The following is a 15,309-nucleotide window of genomic DNA, read 5'->3' on the forward strand; positions in this document are numbered from 1 at the left end:
TAAATATGCTGACTTCTTCATTGGAAATTGCTGTTTCCATGCTCACAAATCTCCTGTTTGTTTCCTCCTCGACAGTGGGCACTATAAAGGTGTCAGTTCGTGAACAATGCTTGCAGAATGCCACTCATAAGAAATCCCTAGTATTTACCCTTAATCCTCTTTATTGATACTCGTATGTTTCAGTTTCTGTCTGTCTTCAGCTGTAGCTAAGATTACCAGCCACAGGAAAACTCAAAATGTAAATCAGCCTTGACATTTTGAACCTACAGCAGTTTCAGACAGCTCACAATTTGTTCCCGTGTGCAGCCTCCAAATGGCAGAGCAAACCCTGCTGCAAACAACATGTTAATGGGTCCAGTTCAGATGGTATGCAAGCAATACTCATATTGTTGCCTATGGATGGCTTACAAATGGTAGGAATAGCAGGGAGGTGCAGATTGCCTGACTCATTGCCTGGAGAAGAGAAGGTTAAGGGGTGATATGGTAGCCATGTTCAAATATATAAAAGGATGTCATATAGAGGAGGGAGAAAGGTTGTTTTCTGCTGCTCCAGAGAAGCAGACACGGAGCAATAGATTCAAGCTACAAGAGAGAAGATTCCACCTAAACATTAGGAAGAACTTCCTGACAGTAAGAGCTGTGTCGACAGTGGGATTTGCTGCCAAGGAGTGTGGTGGAGTCTCCTTCTTTGGAGGTCTTTAAGCGGAGGCTTGACAGCCATTTGTCAGGAATGCTTTGATGGTGTTTCCTGCTCGGCAGGGGGTTGGACTGGATGGCCCTTGTGGTCTTTTCCATCTCTACAATTCTAAGTGTCTTCCCATGGGGCCTGTACGTGGGGCTGTTGCGATTTGCATGATTGCTTCAGGATTCTCCCCCCCCCACCGCTATTATCACAAAACGGAAGCAGCCACACGTCAAGGGAGCATCTGAGTGGTTCCAAGTGTGTAAACTAGGCCACTGGCCACCAGGATTCCACATTGATTCTCCACGTTGTTACTGTAAAAGTGCTCTTTTCAATCTAGCCTCTGAAGTACAAAAGAAAAGAAGGAAACAAGATTTCATTTCCTTGTATGAGTTTTTAATTACAGCGCTACCTTGGTTCTCAAACTTAATCCGTTCTGGGAGTCCGTTCGACTTCTGAAACTGTCCGAAAAACAAGGTGCGGCTTCCGATTGGCTGCAGGAGCTTCCTGCACTCAAGCGGAAGCTGCTTCTGATGTTAGGTTTCTGAAAAAACGTTCACAAACTGGACCACTTCCTTCAGGGTTTGCGGTGTTCGGGAGCTGTTTTGTTCCGGAGCCAAGCCGTTCAAGTCCCAAGGTACCACTGTATTAGGAAAAAGTCTGTCAATGATAGAAAGAGAATGAAAAAAAAGCACAGCATTGTTTTATTGTAAAAGATATTAGATATATGTTGAATATTGCAGAGTACTACGTTGTTAGTTTGTTTTAATAGTATTTTAAGTGGTATCCCGCTTTTTGCATTTTAGTATTGTATGAGGAATTAAAGAACCTTTTAATGAGGGTGAAAGAGGAGAGCGCAAAATATGGCCTGAAGCTCAACATAAAAAAACCAAGATCATGGCCACTGGTCCCATCACCTCCTGGCAAATAGAAGGGGAAGAAATGGAGGCAGTGAGAGATTTTATTTTCTTGGGTTCAATGATCACTGCAGATGGTGACAGCAGCCACGAAATTAAAAGACGCCTGCTTCTTGGGAGAAAAGCAATGACAAACCTAGACAGCATCTTAAAAAGCAGAGACATCACCTTGCCAACAAAGGTCCGTATAGTTAAAGCTATGGTTTCCCCAGTAGTGATGAGAGCTGGACCATAAAGAAGACTGATCGCCGAAGAATTGATGCTTTTGAATTATGGTGCTGGAGGAGATTCTTGAGAGTCCCATGGACTGCAAGAAGATCAAACCTATCCATTCTGAAGGAAATCAGCCCTGAGTGCTCACTGGAAGGACAGATCCTGAAGCTGAGGCTCCAATACTTTGGCTACCTCATGAGAAGAGAAGACTCCCTGGAAAAGACCCTGATGTTGGGAAAGATGGAGGGCACAAGGAGAAGGGGACGACAGAGGATGAGATGGTTGGACAGTGTTCTCGAAGCTACCAACATGAGTCTGACCAAACTTCAGGAGGCAGTGGAAGACAGGAGTACCTGGCGTGCTCTGGTCCATGGGGTCACGAAGAGTCGGACACGACTAAACGACAAAACAACAACAAATTGTATGAGTGGCAGTAATCTTCAAATGAGCATAGAAAGGTTTGGATTTGGGTCAGACTAAAGATCCTCTTAGTCCCTCATTTGGTTTCCAACCGTGAACAGAGAGAAGCTCTGGAAAGCTCACCAGAGGGGATGAAGGCCACAGTCCTTTCCTCTCATCTGTCCCCGACAACTGCTATTCAGAGGTACGCTGCCTCTAAAAACGGAGGCTGCATTTAGTTATCTTGTCTGTCCCTTAAGATCAGCTAAGGAGGATCTGCACCAAGTCTGTGGATCTCTGAGGTGCAGTTATCATTATGTGGAACATGGCATTCTCAGTGATGGTGGCCAAACCCTGAAACATCTTGAGAGGCTAATTTATCTTCCTCTCTCCCAGTCTTCCGAGAGAAGATTGGTGAAGGGCATTTTGTTTAGATGAGCCTTCAGCTTAGATTAATTTGTATGCCTTCGAATATTCATATTTTTAAGGGTTCTGCTGCTTTATGATGATGCCAGTGTTCCTCTTGTTCTTGCTTTTGATTATTTTGTGATATTGTTCGATGCTATTTCAGTGTTTTTGATTTTGAGGGTATTCTACTTTAGTAGAAGTAATCTACTTGCCCTACCCTGCTGCAACTAAGTTGAAGGCACTGTAATTGCAATGATTGCAATCGTATTCCTCTCCTTTTTAGTCCTCCCCCCATTTCTCTTCCATTGTCTCCTCTGTAGACTTCTTATTTATTTTATTTATTATTTATACCCCGCCCATCTGGCCGGGTTTCTCCCACCACTCTGGGCGGCTTCCTACAAATAGCAAAATACATTAAAATATCACAGATTAAAAACTTCCCTAAACAGGGCTGCCTTTAGGTGTTTTCTAAATGTCAGGTAGTTGTTTATCTCCTTGACCTCCGATGGGAGGGCGTTCCACAGGGCGGGCGCCACTACCGAAAAGGCCCTCTGCCTGGTTCCCTGTAGCTTTGCTTCTCGCAGTGAGGGAACCGCCAGAAGGCCCTCGGCGCTGGATCTCAGTGTCCGGGCTAAACGATGGGGGGTGGAGACGCTCCTTCTAGAGTGTAAACTTCTTGAAGCAGCAATCTCTCTTCTCCTTCTTTTGTAAAGCACCATGTACATGGAAGGTTGTATGTACAGTAAATGAATAAAGCATTTTCTTCCATGACCAATAGCCATTGGTAGATCTAACCTCCATTATTTTAATTATTAAAAAGTTTTCTAAGATGGTGGGCATGCCTAGCAGCCATAGCCAAGCCAAATTTATAAGTTCTTCCTCCTCTGTTAACAACAAGTACTGCTAGTTATATATCCTGTTCTTCTTCAGAACAGACTCCTGCCCCATCAGCTAATACAGGAAGTATAAAATACAATTGGTCTCTGCTGGCCAATGGCAAGGTCTTTGCTCTCCCCCACCTGCTTCCATCTGTAGGTTGGTGACCCACTGATGGAATCGTCTATCAAGATTCCAGTTCAACAGAAGAGGGACAAGAGGTAATGGGTGCCAGAACTGGGAAGTAAAACATATGCAGAAATGGAAAGTATATGGTCTAATGAGGCTAGTGTGGAGACTACTGTTTGTGGCATTATAAGGAGAAAGCAAGGGATTAATGGCAAACCTTAGAAAATGCCACTGGTCAGTGGGAGAGAAGAAGATATTTCAATAAAAGAACTGAGCGAGCTGTCAGTGTGATGTGAAGCCCCAGTAAATTGATGTCATAACATTCCCAGAATGAAAAGACCTTGTGGGGAGTGAGTGTCCCGTGGTATCAAAGCTAACACAGAGATCAAGGAAAGAAAAGTATGCAGAGGAGACCCGGCAAGAAAGGGATGGGTGCCGTAGAAGACAAGACAAATGATGTACTCTGCCATATACCTGAAATGGTTCTTTCAGCTGTTGTGACCACCCATGGCGGTTAATTAATTAGACGACCTTCCTGATACAGTGATTAATGCCATAATGGGTGTAAATAGATCTATGCTAATTAATAATGTGGCTGTCACCAAAGTACTCGGGCACCGTAGGAACTGTGAATAAGGTTTGTTTCATATGCGACAGTTCTCCTTTGTAGATACACTATCTTCTACATGTTGAAGGTAGCCAGTTGTTGCTGGTAAAGTGCCTTTGGGTTATTGCCCTCTAATTCAGATACAGTATATGATATTTCTAGGGCTGGGCTTGCGCCAGCAGTTTCCATACAACCTGCTTTTCATACATACATGAAGAGACTATGGCTAAATCACTGTATATTGAGCTGTCCTCAAAGACAACATGGAAAACAGAGTTAGTACAGAATGCAGCTGCCAGAATTTTAGATAGGACTAGTCGTTGGGAACCCATCACACGTATGTTGAAAGAGTTACGCTGGCTTTCTTTCTACTTCTGAGCTCATTTCAAGGTACTGGTGCAAGTATCTGAATGAACATCTGCTCCCACCCTGACCTGCTCATATTCTGAGGTCACCTGTTGATGCTCTTCTCTGAGCAGAGGTGAGGCAGGGGCTGACCAGAGGGAGGACATTTTTAGCCGTTGCTCCTTGTTTCTGGAACACTTTCCCTAAGGAAGTTCACGCGATGCCTTCACTGCTACCTTTTTTTGCTGCCAGGCAAATCACTTTGTATTCACCCAGGCCTTTCAAATATTTTTAGTTTAGCTATTTTAGGCTGGAATCCAGCATGCACTTGAATTGAACCTAACAGGACTTCTGTACTGCACATCTGTTGATTTGTGAGATTTGCTGCTTTTAGTAACAGTATTACTTTGTACGGAGCTATGATGTTGTTGTTTGTGTTTCTTTTTGTGTGTGTGTGTCGCTCTGGAATCTTATGAAAGGCAATCTAGAAATTAACAAAAATAAATAGTGTGCACCACATCCTGTGACCTTTCCCTGTCGGCACTCAGCTTCTTAGTTTTCATGAACTTTATCAAAGAGGTACAAGTTTGTTGTACAGATTGAATTTTATGTAGTACCCCATTGCCCTGTCCTTCTTAGTCACTCCTTCTTTCCTCCTCCTCCTCCTCCTCCTCCTCCTCCTCCTCCTCCTCCTCCTCCTCCTCTTCTTCTTCTTCTTCTTCGATCACTCGTAGCCGAGTAAGATTGTCTTCCATAAACACGGTTTTAACAATGGGTCCATAAGTGACTGTGGAGGCCAATTCTGGATCCACACATCCATCCACAGTGGGGACATTGGTTTCCAGGTGGGAGTTGATGATGGTGTGGATTTGCCAAGCGTGCCTTCCTCTTAGCACGTTTCTCCCTTGCGTCCTGAGATCAAGTTTCTTCAAAGCCCATGACACCTTTGGTAAAGGCTGTTCTCCAACTGGAGCGCTTGCAGGCCAGTGTTTCCCAGTTGCCCGTGTTTATCAATTGTCTTTTACGACCGCTAGACCTTTTACGACCTACTCGCTGGATCATCACCCTGTCGTGGTGAGTGGGCTTGCGTGTTCCTATGACCCTTGTGTGTTCTTAGTCACACACTAACTATGGCCTGTATGCATTTCCTCACCATTACCGTATATGACTAATTTTCCTCACAAAAATTGAACTTGGATTCGAGAATGATCCTAGAAACTTGTTATCAGGCCACTGTGAAATTCTTTCCTCCTCCTCCTCCTCCTCCTCCTCCTCCTCCTCCTCCTCCTCCTCCTCCTCCTCCTCCTCCATCATCAACAACAACATACTGCATATATTCTTTGAGGTGCTGTGTGGATATGGAAGTGCTATTGCAATAATTCAGCATTTGGCATAAAAAAAGAAAGAAAACCCGAAGCATGAAATACTGAGAGGAAAAAAAATATGTGTTTGGGCCAATGAGGGAGAGAAAAAATGAAATGAAATGTGACAAGGTTATTTGAGCAGCTTCAGCCTAGGAATCCATCCTCAGAGACCTTGCCTGCACATCCAATTTAACAGGAGTTTAACACCCTTTAGTGTCAGTGGTGTTCACACTAAATTAAAGGAAGGAGTGTGTATTCTATCCCCTAAAGCACTGTGGACTCTTTCCCCTATAGAGCCAAGGGCACTTCTCCTACATAACCCCTATACAAGTACTACAAGCTGTTTGTGTGAATGTACCTCCTTCTGCTTGAAGATCACCTGGGCAGCATAACACTACTCTGGCTTTGTGCTCTACAAGCAGAGGGAATTTTGAACTAGCCCCATTCTCCAGAGATAAGAGACCTTTGTATTTTTAAATTAGATAGTCTGTGTTTCCAGGGCAAAACTTAGCTAAGAGTCTTCCTCTTTACCCCCATCCCCCCCCAAAAAAAAGAATGGGAGAAAATGAGTTGAATAGTTGGTGCAGCATGGCAGCAGTGCGCAATTTAACCGAGGATGTTGGGAAATCTTGCCCGCGGCTTGGAAATAATGAGCTCCTGACGTGTTTTCTAATCAAAATATCGGCATGGAGTCACCATGTTGAGCAAACGTCCTATCATCAAGGAAGCAGTACATCAAAAGTTCGCCGTGGATATTATTTTTTTGTGCCTCACCTTTACATTATAGGTGTCTTCCTTAGCACCTCTTCCCTCTTATAATAGTTTAAAGGCCCCCCCCCAAAGAAACCAGTAGATGTGTGTGAAGAGCGCCCGTTATCACATTTGTTCCAGCTTCAGTGAACCAAGAACCACGCCTGTCGTCCTCAGTTATCTTTGTATGCAGCACTGTTTTGAGCAGAGGTTTAATACACAAAAGATTGTTTCCCCCAAGATTTAGGTACCTCATAAATCAAGCTGACAAGTCACGTGGCCAGGTTTCCTCTTCTGTTTTGTCTATGGTATGCAGACAGATTATACAGTAGCGTCCTCAATGGCTTATTGTCTAATAATGTCAGAGGGCTGTGTTCTTCACATGCTATATTAGACGCTACCTAGGCAATACTCCGCTTGAATATTTCGTGTGTGCATGTGTGACAAATAGTAAAGACACATTTCTGCTGCTTATTTCTGCACATTTGAGTTTGCTGTGAAAGCAGAGGAGGCTTAAAACCATCATATTTGGGGGGGGAGGGGCTTTCCTTTGTAGGAGTATCAGGACACACAGTGATTCCCACCCATTGACTTGCTCGCTCCATCTTAACATGTTGCAACGATGCTTTCTTAGTGCGGAATTAGCAAGATGCACAATTATGTTTCCAAGAATACAGTCATACCTCATGTTACGGACGCTTCAGGTTACGTATATTCAGGTTGTGGACCGCGGGAAACCCGGAAGTCCCGGAACGGGTTACTTCCGGGTTTTGCTGCTCGCGCATGTGGTGAAGCACTAAATGGCACTTTGTGCATGCGCAGAAGCGCCAAATCATGCCAGCACAGACGTGGCACCTCAGGATGCGAATGCTGCGGGTTGCGGATGTGCCTCCGTCACGGATTACGTCCACAACTCGAGGTTCCACTGTATAGAAAATAAGGTCATTAAAAAAACACCATACAGGGTCAATTTGGACAAACAGTTTCAAACCAGTGGTAGGAAGAAACAGGATAATGCTCTACCAGATAACACTTGCATAGTTGCTGTGTGCATAAAACTGCAGTGCATGGGGGCCTGACTCATACCGTTGACAGGATACATAAAGTTTTGGAAACTAGCATATGGTTCAAGCCTACATATATGTTATGCAAATTTCCATTGTGAGCTTTTATAACGTTTCTTTTCATAGTGTTTCATAGCATTTTTTTAAATAGCTGTATAGATCCAGCTCTAAGCTTCAGAGGTGCCTGGTCAATACCTGGATTTGTGGATGTATGCATGGCCCCTTGAGTTCTGTGGATTTGAATGAAATCTATAAACATGGTTTCTCCCCCCCCCTTTTTCATATCAGCAATCTACGTTGATGGCGTCCAACTGAAAGGCTACTTCGTGTGGTCCCTTTTGGACAACTTTGAGTGGACTTGCGGATACAGATCTCGCTTTGGACTCTTCCATGTGGACTTCGAAAATCCGGCTCTCCCTCGAGTTCCTTACAAATCGGCCATTGAATACGCCAAAGTTGTTGCCAACAATGGACTGATGAAAGCACGTGGTTGACGACTGTCCGTTAATACCATAAGTTGGCCACTTAAGAGAGAAGCACATGCTGTGAAATTGTCAAAATTAAACCAAGCTGAATTTTGATTTCCAATAACTATTTCTCAAAAGTGCAAACAACAGAAGCAGAAATCAGAGCAATGACTACACAGAAAGGGGAAGTGAACCTATAACATTTTAAAGTTTGAATTTAAAATAAATAAATACGAAATAAATACAAATAAAACAAATAAATACAAGATATTAATATTTTCTGAATTGTTTAAAATAATTTTGACTTAAGTGATTCAGAGAGTGATGTCATATATTATACAGCACCAAATGTTGGGTTGCTATCATGTGGGCACATGTCTGGAAGTCTGGGAGTCGCAGCCAAAGTAGCTGCCTTAGAAACACACACAAATGAGCTACTCTTTCTTCTTTCCTATCGCAGTGAATGGGATAGTTTGATGCTTATTCATTTTCTTGGCCATCTGTTTGTCTGACATAGAGGAAGCACATTTGGTGGACTGTTCAGTATCTGTCTACTTATACACAGCCAGATTCCTGAAGAGCACACTTTTTCAGAACTACAGAATTACTGTATGTATTTGTCAGTTTTAGGTTCTGGTCCTAAGAGAAGCTAAATAATGCTTTACCAATGAAACATCCTATTAAGTGATCTGCATTTTCCTGAATGGAGAGCACCTTCTGGCCTCCTGCACTGGGCAGAAATTCAATAGCCAAAAGCAAGCAACTTGTCCATGTAAATTAAACAGGTGCTATATGAAGAGAACTCTTTAAAAAGCAAATCTTTGCTCAAGCTAGGGGTTGGGAAGAAATTGGATTTAGTTTAAATTTATAGGCAAACCTACTTAATTAATATTTTCTGAAACTGTACATGAACTGAAACAACCAACCTTTGAAATTCGCGCAGCTTTGAATTTTGCGGTGCAGTTCTCTAGTCTAATAATAATAATAATAATTTATTCATATGCCACCTTCCCCCCTGACAAGACTAAAGGCAGCTTGAACATTAAAATTCAACTAAATATTGATCCCACATCTCTACACAGTCTGAGCTTTCATACATTTGCCTGAAGTGACGCTCCCACTCTACAGGTGAAATTGGTTGTTCAGGCATTGTAGGACTGCTCTTGCTGCTGGACACCATTTTCCAAAATAGTGACCAATTTTTCCCTATTGTTGCTTGAATGAGCCGGGCCCACATAGCCATCATTGCCTCTTTCTTTTTCTGTTTTAATATCACTAGCTAAAGAGGATCCAGTGATATTAACTGCTGTAGTCTACCTCCCTAAGTAGTAATACTCATTTTAATTAGTTTTCTTTTAACCAATTGTTAAAACTTATACTTATTGTCTATTTTTAGATATTCTTGTCTTCTTTTATTGTTTTTATGTATTGTATATTTATGTGTGCTGGTCAAGAACCGTAACAATAAATCAAATCAAATCAGTTTAAACAAATTATGTACACAAAAATGCATATATTGGTGAAAATAACTTAGAAAAATGTGTATATTAGGAGAAATTTGCACTAAAATACTGGTGAGTTTTCATGAGGATTCTTTAAAAAAGAAATCACAAACTGCGATGGAATTGTGGAGAATTGAACAGAACTGAACTGGAAAAGCGAGACACTGAGAAAACCTGAAATGGACAGATTAACTTGTTCCTAACCCCAAATGATCCAGTTTTAATGCCTGCCTCCCCAAAAAATGAATTCCGTGAGCTATATACTGCAATTTTGCAGAATTTCTTGAATTTACACGATCTGATTTGCAGATTAAAAAAAACAAAACATTTTGCATCTTACTGTGATTTCATTGACCATGCCTAGGGGCAAGGAGGCATGTGGAACACTGAAACCTCAGCCCAACCCCCGGAAACCTTTCCCAGCTAGCCAAAATTCAGATTTCTGAGATTTCAGCACTTCGGTTACAAGCCTATTTTTTGCCAGACACAAGGGCTGAAAACATGCTGGAGTTAAAAATAAAAAAGCAAGCAAGAAGAAGTTCTCAGGAAGCTGACTTCTGCACTTTCCCTGTGCTCCCGCAGGAAGACAGAATACATACCTCCCTGACAATGCCACATTAAATAGTTAAGAGTCGGAAGGTGCGAGAAGCATATGTTTGCCTCTAAGGAATAAGGTAGAGAAAAGAAACAAACCGGGCCTCAGAGGTGTACCTCCTGAGGCCTTGCTAGTACAAATTGCTAGCAAATGAGTTCTGTTCAGAGCTAATGCTTTTGTTAAGTGCCTCATTGCGAGGGAGCAACAAGAAGAGCGTGAATATACTGCCTGGGAGCTATTTAAGTTGCTCTCAAGCAAATGTCATTTTGATCAGAACTTGGTTCACAGCAACTGCAGAATAACTGCAGGGCCATGTACTCATGTCAGTGGTTAGCCTGGAAAAAGAAGGCATTGGATCTGCGAGCAGAGTGGTGAGATTGGTGCAGAAAAGGCCACGGACTTGCTTCTTGGGATAGGGCGGGTACGGTGCTGAGGGCTGGGCCGAAAGCTAGCCCCCCGCCAGAGGAAAGCATTGTACACTGAGAAACGACCTTCCTTCACCCCAACCCTCCCAGCTGCTCACAGAGGCAAAGTCAAACAGAAAAGTCCTGCGGCAACAAAAGATCTCTCGCACCATCCCACCTCCCCATGCCAACAATGGGAGAAAAAGAGTTTGAAAGACTCTGTATACAAAGGAAGCTTTCACAATAGGAAAAGTAATCTTAAAAAGTGTTAAATCTTTCCGAGATGAAAAAAAATACACTGCTGATTGCTTAGATTTCCCCCCCCCTCAAAAAATGCTTTTAAAAAAATGTTCGCTGCTTACATTCTGCAGCTGTTCACAAAAGGCTAGGAGTCTAAAGTGTATAAGATTGCTTGGCTTTGTTCCTCTGTTTTGTGTAAACTCCGCGTCTCCTTTACCTGTGCAAATGGTACATCAAGGTGCTCTGCTGGGATTAAGATTTTCTTTCACTCCCTTTGACATGTTGTATTGGCGGAAGAATTAAGAGAGAACGTGGCAGCTCTTGGTTTGTACTAAGAGAGTTAATGCGCACACTTGTGTATAATTTCCATTATTTTTCAAAGAACAATACTCTTATTTTACAGAAGAGGGTATTGTTTAATGAACAAGGGTCTTATGTTCATCGGGTATGTACTATCCCAACATGAAACACGCCAGTTGCAACTTTCCATCAGAATCTTCCAGTACAAACACTTCGGAGTCACCAAGAAAGAGAAGCCAGGATGGCTTTGCCGAGAGGAGAAGGAGACTCCACCACACTCCTTGGCAGCAAATTCCACTGTCGAACAGCTCTTACTGTCAGGAAGTTCTTCCTAATGTTTAGGTGGAATCTTCTTTCTTGTAGTTCAAATCCTTATATTTTGGCCAGGTTTTTCTGGCGCTGACAAATTAGACTGTTTGCTTTACTAAACCCCAAAGTGAGTAGCTTTTGTGGTGATAAACCACAGGAGTGAAGTTTTTGGTAGACAATTTTTGTCCAGCACTCTTGTGACAATCTTGCAGCACTAGGGATATTAGACCGGGGGAATTTGAGTTTGTGGCAGAAACTGTGGACATGCCTTGTGTAGAAGGCCTTGTGTCATCTGGACACGTCAGGTGTCGGTCTGGGTTTACAGAGACTTCATCCAGCAGCGTTCATGCATGCATGCCTTCATGCAGCAGCAAAAAATGTGAATGCTATTCTAGGCTACATCAGCAAAAGTGTGATGTCCGGATTAAGGGAAGTAATAGTACCATTCTATTCTGTGACCAGTTCTGGGCACCACAATTTAAGAAGGATAATCCCGATTTCTTATCTGTGTAGACCAGTGGTCCAAACTTTTTTCAAAGAGGGCCAGATTTGATGAAGTGAAGGGCCATGGGGGCCAACCGAAGGGCCAACCAAAGTTTTTGGCCTTTTTTAGGATTGAAGTTGTTGAGCTTTTTAAAATAATTTTACCCCAAAGTTGTTGAGCTTTCTTTATGATTTTACCCCAAAAGTTGTTGTTACCTCAGGAAATAAACTGCCACAGGGGCTGGATTAAACCGACCGGCAGGCCAGATTAGGCCCCTGAAACAGACTTTGGATATGCCTGGTGTAGACCATAATATAATAATTATGCACTCTTATCTTCTTCTTATATCAAAAGCAACTTGATTTCCACATGCCTTTCGTGTTTGTTTGCAGGTAATTTTTGGCAATGAAAATACTATCGGCTACTCTGGAGTGAAGCAAAAAACAGCCAAGTTGCATCCAACTGATAATAAAGAAAAAGTAAATATGTAGGATTTTAAAATCTATTTGGGGTTCTATGGGGGTTGGACTGGATGGCCCTTGTGGTCTCTTCCAACTCTATGATTCTATGATTCTTTTGTATACTAATTGTTAGTAACTAATTGCACTGTAAAGAGTCTTAAATTGCACAACTTTAAAATTAATTTATGTTTGCGGTTTTATTTCATTTGTATTTTTTAGCAGTCCTCCTGCCCGAGACATTAGAGTGTGTATTTATAATTCACTTTATCCTCTTAAATTGTCATCCAAGATCGAAAGGTTTTCTGTCCTTTAATTAGGACACTGGGTAGAATATTATTTATCCTAGTGGGCATATTTATATGTTCTACCATGGTACAAATGGGCTATACATTTTCCTCTGCAAAGCAGTATTAATTCTCACTGTAAATAATATACTCCAGTACATTTGGTCTATCAGGTGAAATAAATATTCCAAATCTGGCATACAAACCCACTGAAAGTGCAGTGACCATCTGTACTTCTCTGTTGGGCTTTAAAGGACAACTCTCTCTTCCAAAGTTTTATAATACAAAGGGCAATTCACTAATTAGCACTGTAAATTAGTGTTGCCATGAGGTTAAATTGGGGGGGAAAACCACCCAGCCCCTGCAGTATTTCAATTAATGTTATTTTTAATTGCTTGTATTAGCATTTGAGAACAAGATTGATTAGCTTTTGACCATCAAAGAAACAGAACTTGATGCTGTTAAATACTGAATTGGAAGTGGTTAATTATACTTAAAATCCATAGATACTGTACATATCAATCTAGAAGGTCATCAGAGTACAACAGAGTAGGTGTGCATTTGAACTCTTGTTTTTGTTTTAAAAAAACCTCAGGAACAGATACATCTGTTCTCCTATCTCAGTTGATAATAGGAATTAGCACCTCTGAAATTCACATCCAAAACTGTTCTTGTTTACTAAATTGCTTTTTAGTAAAAGTTTAAAGGATCTGTTCATGCTCAATTTGCCTTGAACACCGCAAGTAATCAAAACTGTAGCCAGAGACTAGTTCACAAAGCAGGCCTGCGTAGAGCCTCTCTATGGTCAGAAGCCTCCATGTGACAGTAGCAGGTAGCGGTTCCGATAGATGCCAATAAAAAAAGATTAACTCCTGGCAGCACTTAGATCATTTTTGCAGCAGAGAAAGGGGAACAAGAACATTTCCGCAACCAGGGGGAATTCTTTGCAGCTGGGAGAAGATTCCAGGAGCTTCCAGAGGGCAAACAAGTAGGCAGATGGCAGCACACTGAGAAAGGGATTGCTTTGGACGCTCTAGCTGATATATGTTAAATCCAATAGATGGAGACATCTGACCATGCATGGGGTCTGTTTAGGCCTGCTGAGTGAGTAGGGCCTAAGGCTGTCAGCGTTTGGACTTTTGAAGGACATCCAAATATTTCCTCAGGTAAGCATAATGCACAAGTTTAATTGCATCCTCGATTACTGACTTGGGTCCACTGTGGTGCGACTTTCGAACAACGGAGGCACCTTAGGCGCTCCACCAGTGCCTTTGAGATCAGTTGAAGAGCGGTATCAAATGACACGCACACATTTAATTTATCTTGGAGAGGTGGCATATGTAAAGCAGAGCTTCAGAAGCATCTCTAGTCCAGAGGCTAGGAGTTTTATCTCCACATTAAGCTCCCGTGTTTGGGAAGACAAAGCAGTGCTTCCCCAACAGAGGAGCTTAATGTGAATTTCACTACCAGGACATATTTATGTAGCCACAGAAACACACTCGGGAAAAGTAAATGTCATGGAGATTTCCCCCCCATAAAAATATCATGCATACATCAGCAGGTGCTTAGGAGTTTAACCCAATGATGGCCAAACCTGGCCCTCCAGCTGTTTTGGGACTACAATTCCCATAATCCCTGACCACTGGTCCCGTTAGCTAGGGATGATGGGAGTTGTAGTACTGAAACAGCTGGAGGGCCAAGTTTGGCCATCACTGGTTTAACCCATAGCTGATGAAGCCCCTTCAGGCGAAACAGGGGAACATCCAGGAATCCTTGTCACCAGTGCCAGGTTCTTTTGAAATTAGAAAAGAATGTACCACGCCACTGACAATATAGGACTTGTGTTTTGTACATACTGGACTTGGTGGTCAACTGGAAAGCTACATTTTAATATATTGTGTCACGATGTTGATTTTGGCATTATAAGAAGCTGTATCTAATTTTTGAAAAGCAGTTTTGAGTAAATAGCTTTGGAATTGTTACTCTACGGCCTATTACGTTTATGTGTTTTTACAAGGTAAGAAAATGCAAGGGGAACTCCTCCTGTGCTCCTTCTGTGTGGCATATCTAGATTCCAACTCTATTATTCTATATGGTTGGCAGTTGGTTACTTGCCATGTGGAATGACATACCCATTTGCATATAATCCATATCTGTATTCTAGTAAACAGACAGAGCTGAGGTTTAGGTCCACCACGGACAGCCACCCAGTTCCAAAGTAGTGATGAAGCTATAACAAACCCCAGGATATGCCATACAGTATCTATATCTCTGAAAGAATGTAGGGCACATCCCTTCTACAGCTGTAATTTCATAGCATCTAGAGCTTGAATGAGCACATGTTAAGCCAAAAAGTTTATTATTATTATTAATTGAATTTGATTATGTTTTGAGGAGGCTGTGCCTACAACTCTCCTCAGGCAAATTGAAATTGGAAATGAGAAATTCAGTGGAAAAATATAGGAAGAAATATCCTCATTAATAAGAAATCACACACCATTTAGAAGGG

General features: G+C 42.1%; 1 protein-coding gene across 5 annotated transcripts in view; it reads left to right on the forward strand.

Annotated features, from left to right (window-relative positions):
* Nucleotides 1-8,500, forward strand: part of LCTL (lactase like) — an 88,849-nt gene extending 80,349 nt beyond the window's left edge. For all 5 annotated transcript variants that reach the window (XM_035112077.3, XM_060278946.2, XM_088658328.1 and 2 more), the window contains one exon: nt 8,043-8,500. In XM_035112077.3, coding sequence (XP_034967968.2) covers nt 8,043-8,248 — 206 coding nt within the window. In that variant the 3' untranslated portion in view covers nt 8,249-8,500. The remainder of the gene's footprint in view (nt 1-8,042) is intronic.
* Nucleotides 8,501-15,309: the final 6,809 nt, after the last annotated feature.

This window comes from Zootoca vivipara, chromosome Z1 (genome assembly GCF_965207765.1).
Source record: "Zootoca vivipara chromosome Z1, rZooViv2.hap1.1, whole genome shotgun sequence".
In the NCBI taxonomy this organism is placed as follows: Eukaryota; Metazoa; Chordata; class Lepidosauria; order Squamata; family Lacertidae; genus Zootoca; species Zootoca vivipara.